The sequence below is a fragment of the Marmota flaviventris genome, chromosome 7 (genome assembly GCF_047511675.1).
Source record: "Marmota flaviventris isolate mMarFla1 chromosome 7, mMarFla1.hap1, whole genome shotgun sequence".
Taxonomy (NCBI): domain Eukaryota; kingdom Metazoa; phylum Chordata; class Mammalia; order Rodentia; family Sciuridae; genus Marmota; species Marmota flaviventris.
The window spans coordinates 85,453,324-85,479,395 of NC_092504.1; the positions used below are offsets into that span (position 1 = coordinate 85,453,324).

At 33.4% G+C, this 26,072-nt stretch overlaps 1 protein-coding gene across 1 annotated transcript in view; it reads left to right on the plus strand.

The window, feature by feature from the left end:
* Positions 1 to 26,072, plus strand: part of Zgrf1 (zinc finger GRF-type containing 1) — an 82,556-nt gene that overhangs the window by 22,624 nt on the left and 33,860 nt on the right. Inside the window, exons 7-13 of the mRNA XM_071614466.1 lie at positions 3,554 to 3,627; positions 6,369 to 6,419; positions 10,769 to 10,954; positions 17,255 to 17,375; positions 19,326 to 19,951; positions 21,401 to 21,539; positions 23,588 to 23,772. Coding sequence (XP_071470567.1) covers positions 3,554 to 3,627; positions 6,369 to 6,419; positions 10,769 to 10,954; positions 17,255 to 17,375; positions 19,326 to 19,951; positions 21,401 to 21,539; positions 23,588 to 23,772 — 1,382 coding nt within the window. The remainder of the gene's footprint in view (positions 1 to 3,553; positions 3,628 to 6,368; positions 6,420 to 10,768; positions 10,955 to 17,254; positions 17,376 to 19,325; positions 19,952 to 21,400; positions 21,540 to 23,587; positions 23,773 to 26,072) is intronic.

Genomic DNA, 26,072 nt, shown 5'->3' on the forward strand with positions numbered 1-26,072 from the left:
ACTGAGTTACATTCCTAGCCCTTTCTAAGAATTTTATTTAAATCCTTAGCTTCCTGATTAGCTGGGGTTACAGATGTGTACCACCATGCCTGGCTGAAAGTTATTTATATATTAGATGTATTAACCAGTTATGATATTTGTTGCAAATATTTTTTTCAGTATGTCATTGATCTTTTGCCTTTTCTTATGATATGTTGTCAACAGCCTTGTCCTTTTTAAGAATGTAATGATAAATAATTATGCATATGAATGTAAATGAACAATGCAGTTTATGATATTCTCAAAGTTAAAATTGAACCCTTCTTTGAATATCCCAAGTAATTCCTGAGAAAAGTATAAATAAATTATTGTATCCACTAAAGTGATTCTTTGAAATGTAGTTAAATTTGATAATGTTACAGTTTATTTATGTATTTTTGGTAGTGGGGATTGATCCCAGGGGTGCTTTTTTTTTTTTTTAATTTTGAGACAGGATATTACTAGATTGCTTCAGGCCTCTCTGTTGTTGAGGCTGGCCTTAAACTTGTGATCCTTTTGCCTTAGCCTCTGAGTCACTGAGATTACAGCTGTACACTACCACATCAGCATAGTTTATTTTCTAAAAAGCTAATAATAAGGAAAAATCTTTAATGAAAATAAATATGGGTAATACATAATGCTATATAAGAATGTAAAATTTTAATATTAAGATTTAGAAATTATAAAATTTAGTTTTGGAAAAAACTACTCTTTTCTCTGATCAAGTTGGAAGAGGATTAGTTGATTCTCATTGTTTGCAATAATTATGTTCTGTGAAGTCATTACAAATCCCAAACTAGTGATGTACTCCTATGGGAAATGCAAGCCTTTGGTCAAAACATTTTTTGTGAACTCATCAACATATAACTTATGTGTGTTTCTGTTTAAAGACAGAAATTATCTAGTATATATTGTTGATTCATTGATACTGGACTCACAAATAGTGCTAATTCATGTCTGAATAAAACTTAATCTAATACATTTATTTTCTTCACAACAGTCATCATAGCCTTCTTACAAAGACAGCACTCTTCTTAGGGGACATTTTAAATATGAAGTCACCAATAAAAAAGCACACAAATGCAAGAATATGGCACTAAATAGACCACCATAAAGATACTTGTTTACAGTAAGAGCTAAGACAAGGCTACGTGTTGCCTTTTGGGGAATGTGCCCTTTAAGCAGCTCAGTTTTTGCTGCTCAGTGCTTGTCTGAATGACTATGAAAGCACTATGAGTATTGATTTTAGGGTTACAAGTAAACTTTAGGGAGTTGGCAGAATCCATGAGGATTGACTTTTTTTTTAACAAGTGTCTTTGTACAAATTATCTAAAAAATGAATAAGTTGGTTTTCTTCATAAAATTTGAGAGAATCAAATTCATTGGAGCTTAACAATAATCATGAAGCTTAATACAAAATTAGGGAAGAATCAATTTTACCACTAATTTGGTAGGTGTGAATTTTTTTTTCTTTTTTGTACTGTTAATTTAACCCAAGGGCACTCTACCACTGAGCTGTATCCCCAGCCTTTTTTCAGTTTTGAGACAGTATCTTACTAAATTGTCTAAGCTGGCCTGGAACTTGTGATCCTCTTGCTTCGGTCTCCTGAGGTAGGATTTGGGTACACTGCATTCCTGTGACTTTTTTTTTTTCCTGGTATTGGTGATTGAACCGTGGGGGTGTTCCACCATTGAGCTTACATCCCCAGCCCTTTTTATTTTGGTATGGGGGATTAGACTCAGGGCCATTTGACCACTGAGCCACATCCCCCCAGCTCATTTTATATTTTATTTAGACACAGGGTCTCACGGAGTTGCTTAGCACCTCGCTTTTTGCTGAGGCTGGCTTTGAATTCTTGCTCCTCCTGCCTCAGTCTCCTGAGCTGCTGGGATTACAGGTGTGTGCCACTGTGCATGGCTTCCAACCCTTTAAAAAAAAAATTATTTAGAGACAGTTTTGCTAAATTGCTCAGGTTGAATTCTCCTACTCTAGTCTCCCAAGTAGCTGACAATACAGGTACACACTGGACCAGCTTCAAGGCATTTTGTCTTGTTCATTGCTGTTTCCCCAGTGTTGGCACGCTGCTCTTAGAAACTAATCATTGCGCATCCTTGATGGCACAGTCCTATAATCCCAGTGATTACGGAGGAGCCTCAGCAATTTAGGGAAACCTTAAACAATTTAGTGAGACCCTGTCTCAAAATAAAAATAAAAAGTCTTGGGGATTCAGTGGTAAAGCACCTCTGGGTTCAATTTTGGTACAAAAAAAAAAATTAAATGAATAAATTATTTTTTCTGTGCCATAGTAGGGAATTTAAGATAGACTTAGAAATACCATTAGGTGCTCTGTTCCTTCTCTATGGTAATACAGTGCAACCATATGATGGTTATCTTGACTTTAATGCTCTTTATAATTGGTCAATATTTCATTTTGCACATTTTTATTTATTTTTTTTCTCAAAAAAAACCTCAGCATTTTATTTTGGATTATTAAAAAAAAAAAGCAACAATTACTGACAAGCATATGATACAATGCCAGGTAAGAGTAACCTCATTTTCTCACACATCAAAAGAAACAGCAGAAGGAAATTAACAAAATTCTACTACATACATACCCAGTGAATTCCACCTTTATGTATATCTGTAAACCACCAATTTTAAAAAATCTAGTAATTATTTTAAGTCTTTAATATAGATCTATTTTTCCAACTACATTTAGTAATGAATTCATTTTCCAGGGATTGGAATCTCCTTGTCTAACAAGTGACACACATCCCATTGTAGAAAGTAAACTGAAGTTAGACTAGTTTTATACCACTATTGTATAGAAAACAAAAGCTAAGTGGGAGATTAGGCTGTATTACTTCAAGGAAGCCACTACTTTTTAATTCAAAAGGCATAATATTTATTTTTGACCAAAAAGTAAAGTTATTTAAGTAGTAGACATACTATGAAACAGTTAACTGAAATGATTTGAAAATAAAAAATCTTTTATCTTAACATAGTTTTAGATTACCTTGTGACAAGATAGGATTTTTTTTTGTACTGTGGATTGAACTCAGGGATACTCAAGCACTGAGCCACATTTCCAGCCCTATTTTGTATTTTTATTAGAGACAGGGTCTCACTGAGTTTCTTAGCACCTCGCTTTTTGCTGAGGCTGGCTTTGAACTTTCATTTTGCACATTTTTAATATAGGTGATTAGCTTTTAGCTTAGTATTTATTTTTTAATTAGTTTGAAAAAAACATAAAAGTACAAGGAGACATTCCTACTGTTAACTTAGAAAGTAACAAAAGAGGCTATTATTCTAAATATTTTTGAATTTTTATCATGAAAATATTCCAACCGTCACCGAATAGTACACTGAATCCTTAAATACTCCAAATCTGGATTAAACAATTATCAAAACTTTGCTTCATCTTGAATTTCTTATGTTCTTTATTTCTTTAAGTCTTAGAAATAAGTTTAAATATTTTTAGATCAATATGGATGCATGTGATGCATAAAATTGTTTTTATTTTATCCATTACAGCTAGGAAACCATTTGCTATAGGAGTTTCACAAACAATACCAAAGTGTCCTGATCAGAAGCAGGATTCTCAACAGGTACCTATATGTATTTTTTTTTATGGCTGTATTTGTAATAGAATTGTAGTAAAACAGAGTACCAAGCTATCTTGGTTTGTAATCACTGTGTAGCTCAGTAATTTTTTCATTTATTTCCTCAGTCAAAAGAAATACCTAACAAGTGCATTTATTAAGTAGTTAGTATCATTAAACACTAAGTATTTAAGTTCTAGTAATTTAGTAAGCATTTTATTTTAAAATAAACACAGCTACTAATGGAATGTTTGCCCCTGTTGGGCACTACACAGTTTCTCTAACCTTGGAATAGATTATATGACAAATTGATTTTTCTCATGATAATTGCTTTTTTATCATAACAGTTTCTGAAACAGCATCACAGAGAGCTGATGTTGAAATTGAACTACATTGAATTTGTTCCTTTCATGTCTGACAGATGTTCAGTGATGTTGTATTTACTTAAGTATAAAATAACTTGTGGGACTATGGATGTGGCCCAGTGGTAGAGTGATTGCTGAGCACATGAGGCCCTGGGTTTTATCCCCAGCACTATGCACACAAAGAAAAAAAAAAAAAAAAGAAAAAAAATCTCATGGAACTCCTGTGAGTTTACTGTGCTGTGGTTTTCTAAAATACCTTGTTGCATAGTTTAGGAGCCATGATAGCAGTTTCAGAAATAATAGTACCAGTTAGGGTAAATTAAAATTCTAAAATAAATGTTTTAGAATAAAACAAAGTGTTTCTCAATGGGGATGCACTTTGCATTTTTGGAGGGACAAGTCTTTCTTTATATGGCAGACATTTTTAGAAGAAAAGAAATGAATGTTTCATTTGCCCTCATTTTATATTTTACTTTATTTTCCATGTTACTGATCCATATTTTCCCTATTTAAAAATCTTGATATTTCTCTTTTTTAAATACAGAAAACAGCGAAGAAAAAACTAAATTTGTACCACTTCCAGAGATGATGATTATTATCATTTCCAGCTTTTTTGTGTGTCCATTTAAAAAAATACAGTTAGATAAATAAATCCTTGATGTCATTTTGTAGCATCTTACATTACTAAAAAATCTTCTTAAATATACATTTTAAAGGTTACTAATTATTCCATTGTATGGATTTCCTATCCTTTAAACAGACTGTTCACTGGTTTGGACATTTAGATTTTTTCTAGCATTTTGCTAGTAATAAATAACACTTCACTGAGGATGAGGGGGATTAAATGAACTCTAGATAGGGCAAAGGGGAAAAGGGGAGGGAAGGTAAGGGAGGGGCATAGGGGTAGGAAAGATGGTAGAATGCGATGGTCATCATTAACCTAAGTACATGTAAGAAGAGACAAAGGATGTGACTCTATTTTGTGTACAACCAGAGATATGAAAAATTGTGCTCTATATGTATAATATGAATTGTAATGCATTCTGTTGTCATATGTAACAAATCAAAATAAAAAAAAAATTACAAAAAAAGGGAGTTTGTGGTGAGCAGTAGAAATAAGAATAGAAGTTAAAGGCCTAGATTAGATCCAAAGCAATACTGTAGATCCAGAATAAGCCTCTTGTGGGTAAGAGTACCGTTCAAAAAATTGGAGCATAAAAGATGATAGTATTTGTATTTTATGTAGTTTCTGGTGGTGAGGTGGGAGAAAAGGTTATTAGGGTACATGACTAAAGACAAGGAGATTATCAGAGGACACCATTTATACTTATAAACATATTAAGTGGAGACTATAATGATGATAACAATATTGGTATTTATAATATACATGAAGTATTTACTAGATACTCTTCTAATCTTTACACTTATAAAATGTATTTAATATTTATCCCTTGGAACAATATTATGAAGTAGGTATTATTATTAGTTCAACTTTACACCAAGAATAAAGAAATGCAATTTCTTCTTTTTTAAAAAAAAATTATTTTTTTATTGTAGTTGAACACAATACCTTTTAAGTAAATTTTTTTATTTATATATGACAGCAAAATGCATTACAATTCTTATTACATATATAGAGCACATTTTTTCATATCTCTGATTGTATACATAGTATATTTGCATCAATTCATGTCTTCATACATGTACTTTGCATAGCAATTTCTTCTTTTTACTTCTAATTTTTAATTTTTAGCTGCTCTGGCAAAAGGGTTTATGAAGGAGAAGGTTGGTTGATACTCATTGTCTGTCTTCCATTGTATTAGATCATTGATAATGTCTTAGGATAGAAGAGTAAAGAGTACAGCAATTCTAAAGAGGAATGATAGTCTTTAGGCAGCACCTCATGACCATGTTCCTCATTTTTCTACAGTTCTATCATCTATTCATATGACTTTTATAAATTATTAATTATTAATAATGCATACCTTGTCTATTAAAAAATTTGAAATAAAGTGTTCTATATCTTCAAAAATAAATAAATAACATTTCACAAAACATTTCTGGTGTGCACTTTAAGTTCTTTCCTTGGATTTATTCCTAGAAATGGAATTAGTTAGAAGGCTGGAAACAACTTTCTTAGTTTCTTCATATTGTCAAATATGAAAATCTTGAATGTTTTACAATTAGAATATTTATTTCCACTTCATTTACTGTGAAAGAATTTAAAATTTTTGCTAAGTGAAAATACCGTTTACCAACATTTTGGTTTTTATTTATTGTTAATGGTGTTATTTTGCATTTCTTATGCTCATAGAAAATTGTATTTTTTTGGTAAATTATTATTGCCTTTAATTAATCTTATGTTATTATTCTATTTCTAAGATATTAAAAGAAGATGAAGTTGAGCCAAGTGAACCATTTCGGTCTCTGCAGGTGAGTTATCTTTTATAATGTAAAACAGCCAGAAATTATACACACACACACACACACACACGTATATATGTATGTATATATACAACACATATGTTTTTTTGTATTTTTTTTCTCTGTGGGTACTGGGGATTGAACTCAGGGACACACACACACACACACACACACACACGTATATTTTTTCCCCCTGTGGTACTGGGAATTGAATCCAGGATTTTGTGTTGGCTAGGCAAGCTCTCTGCCACTGGCTACATCCCCAACTTCAGAAATTATATTTGTATAGTAGGTATAGCATATATTTTAAGTTTGCATTATATGTTTTCAGTGTTCAAATTCATTTGTAATTAATTACCCTTTACTTGTTAGATGAACCTGCTGCCTTTTGTATAAAGGTTCCACATAATCAGTACATTTGGTTAAATAACAAATTCACAAAGTTACTTTTATAAGCATTGTGAATTTTGTTAATAATCGCACCTGCAGCTCACTTGCTTAAAGCAGAACAAGCAAAACAAAAACATTTGTGTTTTGGTGACTTACCATTTTTTGTTCGCCTTTATATAACAAGATAAATGTATAAAATCTTGAACAACTAGCAACTAGTAATTTAGCTAACAAATGATAACATGCTTATTTTTTTCCCTTGAAAAAATAGTTTTAAATCTTTTCAAGGAGTTTTACAAAGTATAAACTGCATATAAACACTATCACTATTTTTCCCATGAATGAGTTTCCATTTAAAATAAATATATCACATTTAAAAAAATCTGTAGTGATCTAGTAATAATGAAAAAGATCTTACAGTCTTTCACAGCAAAAAAAAAAAAAATTAATCTGTTTTTAGAATTTAAATAGAAGTTCATTTTTTTTTTTTTTTTTTTTTTTTTCTGGGTACTAGGGATTGAACTCAGGGACAATCTGCTGCTGAGCCACATCCCCAGCCCTATTTTGTATTTTATTTAGAGACAGGGTCTCACTGAGTTGCTTAGCACCTCACTTTTGCTGAGGCTGGCTTTAAGCTCGGGATCCTCCTATCTCAGCCTTTTGACCCACTGGGATTATAGACATGTGTCACTGGGCCCAGCTTCATTTGTATTTTTTAATGACTCTTATTACAGCTGTCTGAAAATAACATTTTCATGTATGTTCGTGATAGAAGGAACTTTTAAAACTTGATTCTTTTCAAAGATACACTTATTGCCACCTCTTTATTTCTATATAATTGGCTACACATAGTAATGGAGCTGTTTCATCAGAGAAAGTACTATGCTGATTTCTAAAATTCACTATGTCAATTGATTCAGCCATAAAGAAGAATGAAATTATGTCATTTGCAGGAAAATAGATGGAACTTGAGAACATTATGTTAAGTCACATGAGTCAAAATCAAGGGTGGTATATTTTCTCTTACATATAGAAACTATAGAGAAGGAGATGAAAAAGGAAGAGAAAGATGTGGGGTGAATCTCATGAAAATTGAAGAGAGATCAGTAGAGAAGAGGGAAAAAGTAGAGAAGAGGGGGAAAGAGGAAGGGAGGGTAAGGGGAAATACTGGGGAATGATATTGGCTAAATTATATTACATTTTGTGTGCATGTATGGATATGTTACAATGAATCCCATCATTATGTATAATTATAATGTACCAGTTAAAAATATGGAAAAAGTAAAATAAGAAATAAATAAAATTCACTGTCAGAAAATTCTGATTCTAAAATGTAATTGAATATTTTTAAGAACTACTCTTTTGGCAATTGTGCTTATCTTTGTGTTAGCAAAGAAGAGTGACCATTATTTGGAAAAACACATTATTTAACCTATTCTATTGAAAAAATGTTTTCTCTGTTTGTGTGGCAGTAGGGGTTGAACCCAGGAGTACTCTACCACTTAACTACATTCCCAGACCTTTTCATTTTTTAGTTTTGAGACAGGCTGGCCTGGAATTTGTGATCCTACTTCTGAGTAGCTGGGATGATAGGCATGTACCATGGTTCCTGGTAGGATCATACTAATTTTTAAATTAAATGATCCATATTATCATAGTAGTAGGTTTGATAGGTAACTTATTATATACTTAATAATTCTTTATAGGATTAATAGATTTAATTAAAAATTTAAGACCAGACTTTTGTAATATGCTGAGTTTTAAAATTAATTGGCAAAGTATCTTATCTGTTAGAACCTTTTTTTTTTTTTTTGCCAGGGATAGTTTGTATTTTCAAAGAAAAAAAACTTAGCATTAAGTTAGGTAAGTATTTTACCATCAAAATTATGAACCACCTGCAGAACTAGTCTACTAAACTAGATAAATAACTAGAACTTACTGATATTTTATCTTAGTTCTTTTCCTTGGGAAGTGAAGAAGAGATTGCATTTCTAGCTGTTATTCCTAAACAAATAGAAAGAAAAACCTGTGACCCTAGGTAAAATTTGTGAAGAACATTGATTTGTGTAACTCTGTCTTTTCCCGGTGTGTATATGTGTGTGTGTGTGTGTGTGTGTGTGTGTGTGTGTTAAGCAGGTATTAATTTTTATAGGCAGATTAGTGGACATAATAAATTAGCCTGATTTTAATAATAAAAGACTATTTAATGATTCCTTGGCTGCCTCCTTTTTTTTGTCTTGAGCCTTCTCTGTAATATTAATGAGCTAATAATACAGTGTAAGCAGTATCCATAAATATATACTAGGGGATGAACCTAAGGCTAGGTACAGTACATTAAGGCTTTTCTATGACATACAAAACAAGAATCTTTAACATATAGTCCACTCTTCCACTTCTACTTTTGACTGGATATATAGATACATGTAGTCCAAGCTCTAAAAGTAGTGTACCTTCTCTACATCAAAAATATGCAGAAACAGGCCAGGCATGGTGACATACACCGGTAATTCAGGCTATTCTTGAGACTGAGCCGGAGCATTAAAAGTTTGAGGCCAGCTTCAGCAACTTAGCAAGACCCTCTCTCAAAGTAAAAAATAAAAAGAGTTGGGGATATAGCTTAATTTTAAAGTGACAATCCCCAGTACTGGGGGAAAAATAGCAGCAACAATAGCATGTAAAGGATTGGGTTTCAAAATAGTGTACTTTCTAAAAACTCTGAAAGAGATCTGTATGGCAACATAGTAGACAAAGCAACTGTTTCCTTGTGGGGAATGGATATTCCCCATCAAACAAAGCAGAACTATTCAGGATTTTTAACAGTTGTAACATGTATGTTTTTAAATTCAGAAGAATATCTCAACAAAAACACTATATAAAAGGGCATTTAGCTTTGATTTTCCTTCTTTTTTTTTTTTTTAATGTGGTGCTGAGGATTGAACTCAGTGCCTCCCATGTATGAGGCAAGCGTTCTACTGCTGAGCTAAAACCCTGATTTTCCTTTTAAATTGTGATTCGAATGTTCATTTTTGAATAACAGTATACTTAGATTATGTATTATTGTTATTTTGTTAATTCATTGTTAGAAATAACTGAACTCTTCATGGACATTTCTTTGGCCCCATTAGCAATTTTCACATACATTCTGGGTGGGTTTGTTACTGTTTGGAGTAAAAATTGCTAACACCCTCAGGAGGGCAGCAGAGAGTTATTTGAAGCTTTGCATACAATTCTGAAGAGATCAAAGACTCTGAGAATCAAGTCTCCATTGGAATCATACTCTTAAGCCTTTGCTCTGAGAGCAGTAAGACTGGATCTTCTGCTGGATGCAGGGTACAAACTTTTCATCTTATAGTGAAGCCTGATAGTCTACAAATCCATCAAGCAAAGGAAAATATTTCTGTGTTTCTTCTCTTTCTTCCCTTTCTATTATTATATGTTTGATTGCTCCCTGTATGCTAAGCATTATAAATGCAGGTTACACCTAGATAAAGCAAAAAAGGTCTTTGCTCTCAATAGAGTATATTAATATACAGATGCAGAAAAACTTCACTGTAGTATATAACATGTATACGTTATATATAATGTGTTATATATAATGTGTGTGTGTTGCATATTTGTGTGATGTATAGTGAAACAGAGAGAAAGAAATAGTCTCTCTGGCTTAGTTAGCCATTCTCATCATTATACTCTATAATAATGAAAAATTCATACTTATTGATGTAGTTTTAAATCTATGTGTAAATTTAAATTTACTTGAATGTAGTTTTAAATCTACGCTCTTTAAATTAGCTATCCTTAACATTTGTTTTAGAGTAATGAGTATATCCTAATTTTTAAAATTAGTCCTCTCTAGTACTTATTTACATAGAGAATATTTAATAAAAATCTGAGTTATATGTTGTTATCTGTGTAAATACATTGTGAATATATATGTTGATATATACTTATTCTTAACAATTTACCTATAGCCTGTTGAGTTTCAAGGACACCAACTGAAAGGATCAGCTACTAGTGGTGTAATGGTCAGAGGACAGAGCTCACAGCTAGTATACAGCCAGTTTCCAGGTAGCATGGAATATCAAAACTTCATGCCAGATACTTGTTTTTTGACACCAGAGTTGCTTAGCACTTGTATGCAGACTGACTTCTTGCAGGTAAAGATATTTTTATGGTTGTATTTTGGCAAATTATTTTATTTATGTCAATATTATTTTATAAAGAGATTATAGTTAAATCTTTGTACAAAAGAAGTACAAGATGGGCTGGGGTTGTAGCTCAGTGGTAGAGCGCTTGCCTTGCATGCATGAGGCCCTGGGTTCAGTCCCCAGCACCACATAAAAATAAACAAATAAAAATGAAGATATTGTATCCATCTACAACTAAAAAAATATATTAAAAAGAAAAAGAAGTACAGCAGGGCTGGGGTTATGGCTCAGTGGTAGAGTGCTCGCCTAGCATGTGTGAGGCACTGGGTTTGATCCTCAGCACATTAAAAAAATAAATAAACAAAGGTGTCCATCTACAACTAAAAAAGAAATTAAAAGAAAAAAAAAAAAAAAAAGAAGTACTAGTAGTAGTACAGGAGTATATTGACAGGAACCATAAATCAAAGATGGAGTTTCTGTTTTTCAATCTGTCTGTTTTTTGACAGATGAATAAATTAGAGTATTCTATATTGAAAAAGAAACTTATGCCCATTTGTTTTATTTCTTACTACTTTCACAAATACCAGTTATGGTTATATGTTAAATATCCTAAGTCTATAAAAAAAATGTTTTCAAGCAAAATAACTAAAGCTGCCAAGAGAGATAAGTGCCTTCTTAAATATGTGTGATGTATTACTAACATATAGCAGTCTCTGAACTTGAAAAAATATTCTGTGTTTCATCAAATTCTAAGATACTATCATTTTTTTAAAAAAAATATCTTTTATTTTTATTTGTTTATTTATATGGGGTACTGGGGATTAAACCCAGGACCTCATGCATGCGGGGCAAGTGCTCTACCACTGAGCTTCAACCCCAGCCCCAAAATACTATCGTTTTAAGACTCTATCATTATATGGCACTCAGAAGAAAAGTAGTCAGTTAAACATTATAGAATACCTTATTACTTCAACTTTTTTTTTTTTTTGGTGGTGCTGAGGTTTGAACCCAGGGCCTTGTGTATGTGAGGCAAGCACTCTACCACCTGAGCTATATTCCCAGCCCTTATTTAGACTTTGAAAAACATTAAAATAACCTTTTTATTGTGGCAAAAACATATATCATAAAATTTATCATATTAACCACTTTTTTCCAGTTTTAGATTTTTAAATTATTTCATTTTATATAATTATTTGCTATGCCTTTCTTTTTATTTCTTTATTTTTTTGGTATTACTGGGGATTAAACCCAGGGCCTCATGTGTGATAGGCAGGTGCTCTATCACTGAGCTACATCCCCATCCCTTTTTATTTAGAGATAGGGTGTCACTGAATTTCTTAGGCTTGTATTGAACTTTCTCTTCTCCTGCCCCAGCCTCCTAATTAGCTGGGATTGCATGCCTATACCACTGCATCTGGCCATATTAACCATTTTTAAGTATACAATTCAGTGGTAGTAAGCATATTTTCATTGTTTAAAAACAGATCTCTAAAACTTCTTCATCTTCACTTAGACTTATTTTTGATTCATTTTTGAAAATGTATTTTTATTTATAATTGACATTATACATATTTATGGGGTTTGGCGTTACATTTCATTACATGTATACGATATATAATGAGTAATTATCATATCTGTCATCTCAGACATTTATCACTTCTTTGTGTTAGAAGCATTCAGAATCTTACTAGCTATTTGAAATATTCAATTAATTTGTCTATTATCATCATCTGTGTTATAGAATATTAGAAATTATTTCTCCTGTCTAGCTGTACCTCTGTACACGTTAGCCATCCTCTCATCATCTCCCCTTTTCTCTCCCCCAAACCCTTCCCAAGCTCTGGTAACCACTATTGCATTCTCTAATTCTATAAAATAAATGTTTCAGTTTCCATATAAGTGAAAATGTGTGCTATTTGTTTTTCTGTACCTGACTTCTTTCACTTAACATAATGTCCTCCAGTTCTATCCATATTACTGCAAATGATGGAATTTCATCATTTATTATGGCTGAAAATATTCCATTGTGTGAGTACACCAGAGTTTCCTTATCCATCCATCCATCAGTATATACCTATCTTGGCTATCATGAATAGTGCTGCAGTACTTAGGGAGTACAGATGTTTCTTTGACATAATGATTTCAATTCCTTTTTCTGTATACCCAGTAATAGGATCACTGGGTTATCTCATAGTTCTGTTCTAATATTTTCCATAATAGTTTTACTAATTGACATTCCCACTAACAGTGGATAAGAGTTCCCCTTTGCATCCTTCTAGCATTTGTGTGTGTGTGTGTGTGTGTGTGTGTGTGTGTGTGTGTTTCTGTAATGGCCCTTGTAACTGGGGCAAAGATGATATGCCATTGTGGTTTTGATTTTTGTTTTCCTGATGGTTAATAAAGTTGAGGATTTTTTCATATACCTGTTGGCCATTTGGATTATTATTTTTTTTAAAGAAATGTCTATTCAGATTATTTACCCATTTTAAAATCAGATTATTTTACTTTTTGCTGTTGAGTAATATATTCTTGATATTAATCCCTTGTTGAATAAATAGTTTGTTTATATTTTTTTCCATTCTGTAGGTTTTCTCTTCACTCTCTTGTTTCCTTTACTGTGAAGAAGCTTTTTGATTTGATATAACCCCATTTGTCAGTTTTTTCTTTTGTTGCCTATGCTTTTAGGGTCATATCCAAAAAAAACTTTGCCCAAACCAATGTTCCACAATGTTTCCCATTTTATTTTACCAGTTGCATAGTTTTTAGTTTCTTTCTTCTGTATATGGATATCCATTTTCCTGCATCATTTTTTGAAGAGACTTTCCTAAGATTGAGGTCAAAGTTCCAGATGACTCAATTTCTGGTGAGGACCTCTTCATGCCTTGCAGATGGCTGCCTTCTTGCTGTGTCCTTACATGGCCTTTCCTTGTTGTGTGCCTTGGAGAGGGCAGAGAGAGAAGAACAATGGGAGGGTGAGAGAAAGAGAGAGCATGTGTGCAAACACATATAAAGAAGAAAGTAAGGGATCTTTGATGTCTTTGCTGATATCAGATCAGGGTCTCATACTTATGACCTCATTTGCCTGAGCTTTCTTCTAAAGGCCCTGTCACTAAGAACAGTCACATTGAGAGGTATGGCTTCAACATGTGAATTTGGGGGGCACATAATTCTGTCCATAGTAGGGAGCAGCAGCTTTGGTGAGTATGTAGACAGAGATAAGGAATGCCTGTGAAAAAGACAAGTAGAGATATTAGAGTACATGGATTTGTTCCAGAGAAGATGTTTGTACATTTATTTGCACAACGAAAAGTTTAAAGCAATGGGAATGGATGGATTTATTTAAAAAGTATAGAGAGTAGAGAGCCTGGGTTATCTCCCATTCTCAGAATGGAGACAGATCAATAAAATATTGAAATAGCCAATAAAATAAGAACAGAAATATATCCTATTTCATTTAGCAACTCAGAGGTCATTGGTGACCTTGGCAAGATCAGTTTCATTTAAATGGTAAGGTTTTGTAAAAAACAGTTTAGAGAAACAAAGAATGAGTGAGAGGTAAGAAAATTGACATTATGGCAAACTCATGAAAAAGAATGGCATATTTAGTCAGTCATTCATTTAGCAGACATTTCTTTATGTTACACTATCAAGATAAGCATGTGAATAAAACAGGTAAATTCTGTCCTCATAAAGGAGGAGTAAAAGGAGACAGACAATGAAAATATACACTACTCAAGGTTTTGGGTGCTGAGGAGAATCATATAGCTATGTAAGAAAGTTAGGGAATGCAGGTGAGGATGGAGTTCTATTTAAGTAGGTAAGGTCAGGCCTCTTCAGTAAGATAACATTGGAGTAGAGAACTAGGTGAAGGAAGGGAGAATATTCCAGGCACAGGTAATAACAAATGCAAAGGTTCTGAGGCAAGAGAAGGCTGGTCAGTTTGTAGAACAGCAGGGCTGCCGTGGAGTGAGTTAGGAATGAGCGAGAGGGAGAGTGGTAGAAGTGAGGTCAAAGAGCAGGAAGCCGGGCTTGGTGGTGCATGCCTGTAATCCGAGCGCTTCCAGAGGCAGAGGCAGGAGGATCACAAGTTCAAAGCCAGCCCTAGCAATGGTGAGGCACTAGACAACCCAGTGACACCCTGTCTCTAAAATACAAAATAGGGCTGAGGATGTGGCTCAGTGGTTGTGCACCCCTTAGTTCAATCCCCAGTACTTTCCCCTGACACCACCTCCTACCCCCAACAAAAGAGTAGAAAGTAGACTGGTCAGATAGGGCCACAGAGGACACTTGAAGATCTGCCTTGTACTTTGAAAGAGTCTGAGAGCCATTAGAGGGTTTGATCAGAGAGGTTAAATACTTGAACTGAAATTTTAAAAAGAATTCTGGCAAGTTTGTGGAGAAGGTAGTAGGAGTAGGGGAACACGGTAGAATATTCAATCAGCATTTTCTCTTATTGTAATTTTTATCCAATGGGAAATGCAGTCTAAATTGCCCAGTTTTAAATTCCCAACTCTGCTGTGTATAAGCTGGATGAATTTAAGCAAGTCTACTGTTTTCTGCTTTTTTTCTTAGTTCCATCAGTTGCAAAATAAGGGAAATAAGAGTATATACTTCATATGGCTATGGTAAGGATTAAAGTTAACAATAGCAAGTGCTCAGAACAGTCCCTGGTACATAGTAAGAACTTGATAATATAGAAAAGCTATTATTGTCATGTTGATCAAGTTATAATTTCCCATTTGTTTGTATCTTTCACTAGAATGAGCCCCTTTCGTGGAGACCATGAATATTCATTTTCTCATTCTTACTTCCTAGCACAACACCCCAAACCCAGTAGCTAATCAAGAAAATGTTTTTTAAAAAAATGTATATGTACATATGTGTGTGTGTGTGTGTGTGTGTGTGTGTGTGTAGTTTCTGGTTTTGTTGGGTTTCTTTTTCTTTTTTTTTTTTTGGTGTTATCTTACTGAAGAGGCCTGACCTTACCTACTTAAATAGAACTCCATCCTCACCTGCATTCCCTAACTTTCTTACATAGCTATATGATTCTCCTCAGCACCCAAAACCTTGAGTAGTGTATATTTTCATTGTCTGTCTCCTTTTACTCCTCCTTTATGAGGACAGAATTTACCTGTTTTATTCACATGCTTATCTTGATAGTGTAACATAAAGAAATGTCTGCTAAATGAATGACTGACTAAATATGCCATTCTTTTTAAACTCAGAGCTTTGCACCTGCCAGGCAAGCACAGATACACCCCAACCCTAAATGTATAAATGTATATTGTATATTTATTAAAAAAGAAACAAAATGAACATACATACATACAAGCATATTTATTTTTATAAGTTCAAACCATTCAGAAAAGTATGAAATTACAAGTAAAACAGCCTCTGATCCCACTCCTATCAGAATCCACTCCTAACATCTCTAAATGTCTATTTTTAAATTCTGTTTATACAAACATATTAAATATGATCATCATATTAGCTTTTAAGATGGTTTATTTCTGGAATTAGCATCAGCAAAATTAAAGGCCGATCTAATGAAAATAATAGTGAATTGGGATATATTTAAAAAGTCACTTATTGAGGAACAATGTGTTGAAGTTTCAGTCAAGTATAGATAAACCCCAGATCTGAGGACATAAGAGAAAACTATGTGTAGGAATTTAAACTTTCACAAGTCCAAATATGAAACCTGAGTCTCTCACGGTAGTAACTGATCTTTAGAACCAAATCCTCATAACCCAATTCTCTCTTAATGAGAATTGGACCCACTTCAAATAAATCTGAAGACTTTGTATTCTCTGTTTGTTTGTTTAATTTTTTTTTTAGTTGTAGATGGACCCAATACCTTTGTTTTGTTTTATTTATTTTTTTATATGGTGCTGAAGATTGAACCCAGTGCCTCACACATGTTTACAACTCCAGCCCCTGTGTTCTGTTTTACTTCTATTATTATTGATTTTAATGAATTATCCTGTCCTTTTTGAAGGAAGTTTTATGATAATTTGCCCTCACCATAGCTTTAGAATGTGCTTGAAATCATTATTGTTATTTAAAAAAATTGCTTTAGTTGTAGATAACACAATACCTTTATTTTATTTATTTATTTTTATGTGGTGCTGAGGATTAAACCTAGTGCCTCACACATGCAAGGCAAGTGCTCTATCACTGAGCTACACCCACAACCACAGCCCCTGAAATCATTATTTTTATAATGTAAATTACTAAAATTCATTCAAACTATAAGGAAAAAATGTATTAAGATTTTTGTCTGTTATTTTGTTTCTTCTTTCTGAATAGGTGAAGTCACCAGAACAAAAGTTCTCTACATTGAGTCCTGTTTCTACTTTTTCTTTGAACTCAAGAAATGAAGATGTTCTAGAATTCTCTGAAGAGTCCCTGAAAGCAGGAACTTCACCTGGTGACCTTGACTTTCTCTGCTTGGAATCTATATTACTCAAATCACTATTAGTCCATGTAGTGAAGTTTTTATTTGAGAGATAGTTACTAACCAAAAATATCTTGGAACTAGATTCAGTATCATAGCCCTTGAAGCCTTCCCACATCTTTTCTTTCTTTTGACTTTTTCTATTTTAGATAGTGGTCTCAATTACAATACTCCCTTCTAGTTCCTTCTTACTTCTCACTCCAACTGTCTTATCACATGCCACTGAAAATGTCTTTGACACTTCTCGCAGTTGTAACTCCACAGTGTAACCTCTCTATGACCACTTTTTCTCTTGGAGGAATGACTCATTGCAAATGTCTCCTCAACACTGATGGTTGACCTTAGCATAACCTTAGTTTCCTTTGGGATTCTGGCAGTATCAAGAAACTCTTCAACTTCTGATATCATCATTGCACTCTCAGGCCTCAGTGTTTTCATATATTTTGATTCTTGTAAATTCTTTCCTGCTTCTTAATAAGTATACTATTATTCTATAGGTCTTCCACTAACTTTTATTTTCCTCTTTCTCCTTTCCTTTTCTTTTTTAAAAAATGATACTGGGAATTGAACTCAGGGATGTTTTTTCACTTAGGTAAATCCCCAAGCCTTTTTATTTTTTAGATAGAGCATAAGTTGCCCAGAATGACCTCAAACTTTCCATCCTCTTGCTTCAGCCTTCAGAGTTGCTGGGATTACAGGCATGCACCACTGTGCTGGGCTTCCTCTCTCTTTTCTTATCATCTCATCAATATATATTCCCTTCATTCAGAAGTTATGTTGGGTGAGGATGATGTTATATTTAAATTTTTTGATTATAAGTGGGTGATATAAAGAGGAAAAAAGTTTTATGTGAATGAGTAGGTGGCTTGGAGTCAGAATGGAAGGAGCAGGTATTTTACAATAAGTGTAATGGCAAGGGATTAACATGATTTTTATAGTTATGCCATCAATCTTTCACTTCCTTATTGGAGTTTTAAATTTTCTGTCAGTATTGTTTGACCAACTTGTTAGAATTACAACACAGCAGTTTATAAAAGAATATTCATTGACTCACCTACTGCTTTACTATTTCCCAAATGATCTCCAGAATTTATTTCCCACAAAACAGAAATGTTGTCTGAAAGGTACGTTAGTATACAACAAGAATCTATAGCATTGTCAGATGAAAACTTTAAGCTTTCATAGTTTCCACACAGTATTATTTATATTTCTAAGTATTCAACAAATATTAATTGCTTCTTACATTTCTAGGAGCCTCTTTATACCAAAGCTGATGATAGGAGGAATTATAAAACTCATTCAGGCAAAAATCTGCCATGAGTTTATCAGAATTGTATTCTTATAATATTCTAATAGATCAAAATAAAGCTAAAATCTTTATGCTGAAGAGTAACATGATCATTCATGAATATAATAAACATATAAAGGAAGTTACAATCACATAGTCATAAGTGAGCTATGAAATTCAGTCTCTGGAGAATGAATATAAAATAAATATTAAAACCTTTTTCTGGGTTCTTATCATGATCCTGCCACTTGGCAGATAAGTTACTTCTGGGCCCCTTTGGTTTCATCTGTAAAATGAGAATGATATATCCTTTCTTGGCTTTGAAATGCTTTGAAACCATTAGTTCTATATAAATATAATATCAGAATTTTAGGAAAAAAATCCTTAGTTAAAAAAAAATAGTACTTCAAGTTTATCAGTCTTAAAGTTTTAAAATCTATAAAATATCTTTGAAATTTTTATTTTTGAGATTAAAACCATTTTTAAATGAAATAAAAATATATATGCATATACTTAAGTGTATATGCATATATATATATATATTTATTATTTATAGAGCAAGTTGGTACTTTAGCCTTGGTGATGACTGGTAGTACATTTTCTATTTAATCAGCATCAGCATTATTTTCTTTCAGGAATGAAAAAAATTAGTTCTCTGAAGAATAAAAACCTTCAACGTCCCCCATTAGTAAGTAGAGCCGGAGTTCCTTCTCCTGAACTGCCTAACTTAGATTCTTATTCATTTGTGTTCAACTGTGACACATCAGAGTCTTCTGGTTTCCCCACATTCAACTTGCAGGAAGAGTCAGCAGTTTTTCCCTTTAGCTTTGGGTCTGAGGACCAAAGTGAAACTTTCTCTGAAGAAGCTATGAAAATGACTCCAGGGGATGTTTCACTGCTCAATACAAAATCTCAAAGCAAGTGGCTAAAATATGAAAATACATCCCAATGTAACTTGACTACTCCAAACAGAGTTGATCTAGGAACAGATGGCTTTTTCAATGAGGCTATTTCTGGGATGCATTTTAGTGACTCCTGTGAAGGGCAGAGTGAAGCTCTGAATGAAAGTTCTTTAGACTCTGTGCATTTGCAAATGATAAAAGGCATGCTCTATCAACAGCAGCAAGGTTTTAGCAGTCAAGATTTGGTTTCCAGAAAGAATGCACTTTCTTTGAGTTTAAAGCAGACTTCCAAATCTGAGGAGGGTCAAAATGTGTTAGGAAAGTCCACCTGCTACAACTACAGTGCACAGGATTTACAGGTGAGGAAATGCACCAGTCTCTTTTTTTCCAATAGTTGCTGCCTAAATTTCAACAAAAGAAACACAGGTGCAATTTCACCTTTGGAATATATGGATTTTTTGATCTAGAGCTCTAGCTATAGTTACGTCATCTCCTTTGATTTAAAGTCTTCCCTACTAGTTGTGAACGTTAAATGAAATTGTATGTTTGAAATTATCTGGTGCTATGTCTTCCATATAATAAGTATTTGATAAATTTAGCTCTTATTTCTGTATTAGAAATGACTACTTCCAATATAAATAGTACCATTCTTGTTTTTATTTATGACTATGAAGTCAATTTTTCAATTGGATTATTGTTAGGGTAATGGTACATTTATAATACACTGGTTATAATTCCTTTTTTGTGTGTGTGGTGCTGGGGATCCAACCCAGGGCTTTGTGCATGCGAGGCAAGCACTCCGCCAACTGAGCTATATCCCCAGCCCCTTGTTATAATTCTTATTATAGTTATAACAAGAAATAGAGATATACAATGATCCATTCAGTTACATTTTCCTGGCTAAAAAAAAAAATTGAAAAATTAATGAGCTAGACCAAGAAATTTAAAGGTGAATGTTTTCTCTGAAAGGTGGAAACTAATCAAAATAAGGGGGGGGTGGGTAAAGAGGAAGATGGATTCCACCGAAATAGAAGAAAGATCAGAAGAGTAGAAGAAGGGGATTGAGGAAATGATAAGGGAGTAAATCTGATAAGTGATAAGTGGAATAAATCTGACCTAACTTTACTATGTACATATATGGATATATGACAGTGAATCTCACTATTATACAAGTCACTAATTAGGAAAAAACAGCAACTGTAAGTAGCAGAAAGATCAGTAGAGTAGAGAGAAGGGAACAAGGGGTGAGAGGAAGGGAGGGAAAGGGAAGTACTAGGGTCTGACTTAGAGCAAAGTATGTTCCATGTCTTTATAGTTATGTCAAAATTAACCCTAATGTTATATATAAACAAAAAAATAAAAAATAAAAGAGAGAGAAAAAAAAATTCAAGGACTTATTAAGAGGTAGCCAAAAATGTTATTTAAAATTAAAAGTCTTATGCATTGTTATTCTGGCTCTATTTGTATTCTCATTTAAAATTAGAAAACAATTTTCATGGACTCAAGAAACCAAAAGTAAAGTTAGTATATTTTCTTAAACATATCTGTTTTTTTTTTACAAAAGAGAGAGAGAGAATTTTTTAATATTTATTTTTTAGTTTTTTGGTGGACACAATGTCTCCATTTCACTTTTATGTGGTGCTGTGGATCATCCCCAGCGCCCCGCGCATGCCAGGTGAGCAAGCTACCGCTTGAGCCACATCCCCAGCCCTCTTAAACATATCTATAAAAAATAATTTCCTCAATGATAAACTGTTTTTTTTTTTTTTTTTTTTTGGAGCTTTTATAATTGAATCATTTCATTTCAGGAGATAAACCGCTCGGAGCTATGCTTCCCAAGTGGACAAAAAGTAAAATGTGCTTATCTTCCCAAAAGGCAGATTCACATACCAACTGTTTTTCAGTCTCCAGCTGATTATAAGCAAACCTTTACCTCTTGCATCATAGGTATGACTGTTATATTTTTATTTTATTCTGATGGCCACTTAGTGTAATAGAATTATGGGAAAGTGTATTCTGAATTTTCAGGTATATTAATTCTCCACTTCAGATTTGTTTTCCATGTGTTTACTTGTTTTTGACAGTAACCATTATTCTAACTTTTGATCAAAATAGAGCTTTAAAAACAAAAAATGAGGGCTGGGCATGTGGCTCAAGCGATAACACACTTTCCTGGCATGCACTAGGTGCTGGGTTTGATCCTCAGCACCACATACAAATAAAATAAAGATGTTGTGTTCACCGCAAACTAAAAAATAAATATTAAAAAAAAACCCTCTCTCTCTCTTTAAAAAAAAACCAGAAAAATTATAAAATTTTAAAAATTATCTTTTTAAAATTATAGTTTTTCTTTCTTTTTGGTAGTTGTGTATGAACAGCAGGCCTTTATTTTTTTATTTTTTGGGTACCGGGCACTTGACCACTGAGCCACATCCCCAGCTCTTTTTTTTGTATTTTATTTAGAGATAGGGTCTCAGTTGTTTAGTGCTTCACTTTTTGCTGAGGCTGGCAATCCTCCTATCTTAGCCTCCTGAGCCACTGTGCCCAGCTTATTTGTTTATTTTTATTTGGTACTGAGAATCGAACCCAGTGCCTCACACATGCTAGCCATGTGCTCTGCCACGGAGCTACCGCCCCAACCTCATAATTTTTCATTTTTTAAAATAGAAGTATTTCCAGAGAGTATGGAAAAGCAGGACTCTGACTGAGAGAGGGCTTTCTGTAGTGGTTTGGCCCTGGGTGATGCAAAATTGTGAAAAATCAAATATTTTTTATAACAATATAAGTGACTTGTTTAGCTTCTATTTTTGTCTATTTAAAACATTCCTTTATTATGCTAAGTGAAATTTAGCCAATCCCCAACACCCAAATGCCGAATGGTTTCTCTGATTTAAGGATGCTGATCCATAATATGCTGTGGGACAGTGGGGATGGGAAGATTAAATGAACTCTAGATGGGGCAAAGGGGAAAAGGGGAGGGAGGGAAAAGAGTAGGAAAGATGGTAGAATGCGATGGTCATCATTAACCTAAGTACACGTAAGAAGAGATGAAGGATGTGACTCTACTTTGTGTACAATCAGAGACATGAAAAATTGTGCTCTATATGTGTAATATGAATTTTATGCACTCTGTTGTCATATATAACAAATCAAAATTAAAAAAAAACTGATCCCTTAATGTTGATTTGTTCAGTTTCATTTTTGAAAAAAAGATATTGATATTATGATTATAAAATTTCTGTGTTCATTTCAGCAATTTGTTAACATATGTAGAAGTATAAATCAGGGGGAAAATCATTTGCAACTTCTTCAACCAGAGATAAATATGGTCAAAAAAGAAGTGTTCCATGACTTGTTTAATTAAATGGAAAAATTTAAGTATGATGTATGATTAGGTCTGAGTGCTTCAAGATACAAGGGCAAATCCACCTTAAAAAACTGGATTGGCTCATGTCTGTAAACCCAGCCACTTCACTGAGGTAGGAGGATCGCAAGTTTAAAGTCAGCCTGAGCCACTTAGCAAGACCCTGTCTCATAGTTACATTCCTGAATGAAACTCAGAGGAAGAATCCTCTTTGCTTCAGTCCCTAGTACCTCTACCACCACCACCACCATAACAACAAAGGATATTTGTATTATGTTTTATTTTGATTCTATTTAAAGGCTATTATCAATTTTGGCTAATATAGAGCACATGTGATAGAAACACAAATTTTTTTTTTTATAAAGAAGGATTTTTATTTTTTAATATTTTATTTATTTATTTTTATTTATATATGACAGAGGAATGCATTATAATTCTTATTACACATATAGAGCACAATTTTTCTTATCTCTGGTTATATACAAAATATATTCACACCAATTTGTGTCTTCATACATGTACTTTGGATAATAATGATCGCGTCATTTCTAACCTCATGCCCCCTCCCTTCCCCTCCAACAACACATAATTATTTTGTATTTAAATTTCAACTATATCTACTTTTTTCTAGAACATCTAAATATATTGCTGTTTGAGTTGGCACAAAGATTACACAAAGCTCTTTCAAAAGTTGACATATCGTTTTACACATCATTCAAAGGAGAGAAAATGAAAACTGTAGAAAATAATTTGCCATCCTGTCATCATGATCAACCTGCAAAACTTGTCATGGTTAAAAAGGAAGGTCCAAATAAGGTATTGTTCCTCCACACACCTAATACTTGTCTTATGCATAATTGGGTAACTGTTGCTTTATGGCAAGCTTGAAGAATGAGACTTGATTTAGGAGCCTTCTGTTTGAGCATTAGGAACTAATAATAGAGTAAACTCAGTTTTTATGAAAAGAATGAGCTGACATTTGGCATTTGTTTTTTAGGGATTGGCTAGCTTCACTTAGCATAATCTGCTCTAGTGCCATCCATTTCCCTGCAAATTCTATGATTTTGTCATTTTTTAATGCAGAGTAATACTCCATTGTGTATAAATGCCACATTTTTTTAATCCATTCGTCTATTGAAGGGCATCTGGGTTGGTTCCACAGTCTTGCTATTGTGAATTGAGCTGCTATGAACATCGATGTAGCAGTGTCCCTGTAGCATGCTCTTTTTAGGTCTTTAGGGAATAGACCAAGAAGGGGAATAGCTGGGTCAAATGGTGGCTCCATTCCCAGCTTTCCAAGAAATCTCCATACTGCTTTCCAAATTGGCTGCACCAATTTGCAGTCCCACCAGCAATGTACAAGTGTACCCTTTTCCCCACATCCTCGCCAGCACTTGTTGTTGTTTGACTTCATAATGGCTGCCAATCTTACTGGAGTGAGATGGTATCTTAGGGTGGTTTTGATTTGCATTTCTCTGACTGCTAGAGATGGTGAGCATTTTTTCATGTACTTGTTGATTGATATAAGGAGAGTAACTAAGAACAGAGTAGGGACGAAGAGCATGAGAAGAAGATTAACATTAAACAGAGATGAGAGGTGGGAGGGAAAGGGAGAGTAAAGGGAAATTGCATGGAAATGGAAGGAGACCCTCAGGGTTATACAAAAGAACATACAAGAGGAAATGAGGGGAAAGGGAAAAATAATACAAGGGGGAGAAATGAAGGTCAGTCGAGGGGGTAGAGAGAGAAGAGGGGAGGGGAGGGGAGGGGGGATAGTAGAGGATAGGAAAGGTAGCAGAACACGACAGTCACTAGTATGGCAATATGTAAATCAATGGATGTGTAATTGATGTGATTCTGCAATCTGTATATGGGCTAAAAATGGGAGTTCATAACCCACTTGAAGCAAAGTGTGAAAGATGATATATCAAGAACTATGTAATGTTTTGAACAACCAACAATAAAAAAAAAATAAAATAAAAAAAAAAAAAGAAAAGAATGAGCTGTATTCTGGGACACAAAAATATGAGTTAAGATTAACTTTCAAATTACTTTGGAACTCACCTCATAGTAATGAACACAGAGATAACATGAAAGAAAATTTTTTATATTACTGTAATTGGTAAACTGGGAGGATATGCCTAAGATACAGTGATACCACTGAGAAGGAGAATATGTTCCACATGAGGGTTTAGAAGAATGCAGGAATGGGCCTGAAAGAAATGAAGGTTGTCTGGGCACATTGGCACATGCCATCCTTGGGACACTGGGCTGGAGGATCAAAAGCTCAAGGCCAGCTTCTGCAACTTAGCAAAACTTTGCCTTAAAACAAACAAACAAACAACCAAAAAGCAAATAAATAGGGCTGGGGTGTGGTTCAGTGGTAAAATACCCCTGGGTTCAATTCACAGTATTTCTGCCCTTAAAATAAAAATAAATAAATAAATAAAAATTTAAAAAAGAAAGAATTGAAAGCTGTAATCAGTCTACTTTGTAATCCTAACAACACCAGAAGAATAGAAAATCAGATTGACCTAATGTATATTGCTGATAAAATACCATGGAAAAAGTCAGGTTAGTAAAATGTGTATTGATTGATAGCTTGTACTCATTTGCAAGACTGTGCTTTCTTAACCTATTATTTTTTCTTAACCTGTTTGCATATCCTATTTCATTAATTATATAAAGTTGATTTTAAATTTAGTTACCAAAAGCAAGAATTCATAACTAATATCATAGCCATAAAGAATGAAATATCATATAGCTACTAAAATCTTTGTTTTCTTTTCAAGATTATTTCATGACATGGGTACATGCTTATACTATATTGTTGGGTGTAATGATTAGATTACAGAATAGAAAATGTGTCATCTAAGTTTTTTTTTAAAAAGACCACTATATACATTTATGTGTCTTTGTGTAAGTGAGGAAAAAGCTGGAAAAGAAATGCAGAGATATTGCTTGTTATTCTTTCTGGATAGATTTCAAATTGTCTATAATGAACACTTTATCAAAGAAATAATAAATTTTAATTTATTGTTAATTTCAAATAAGTTTTCATTCTCAGAATAATATAATCTTTTTCTCTTTTTGATAAAGAGAAAACATGGAAAAGT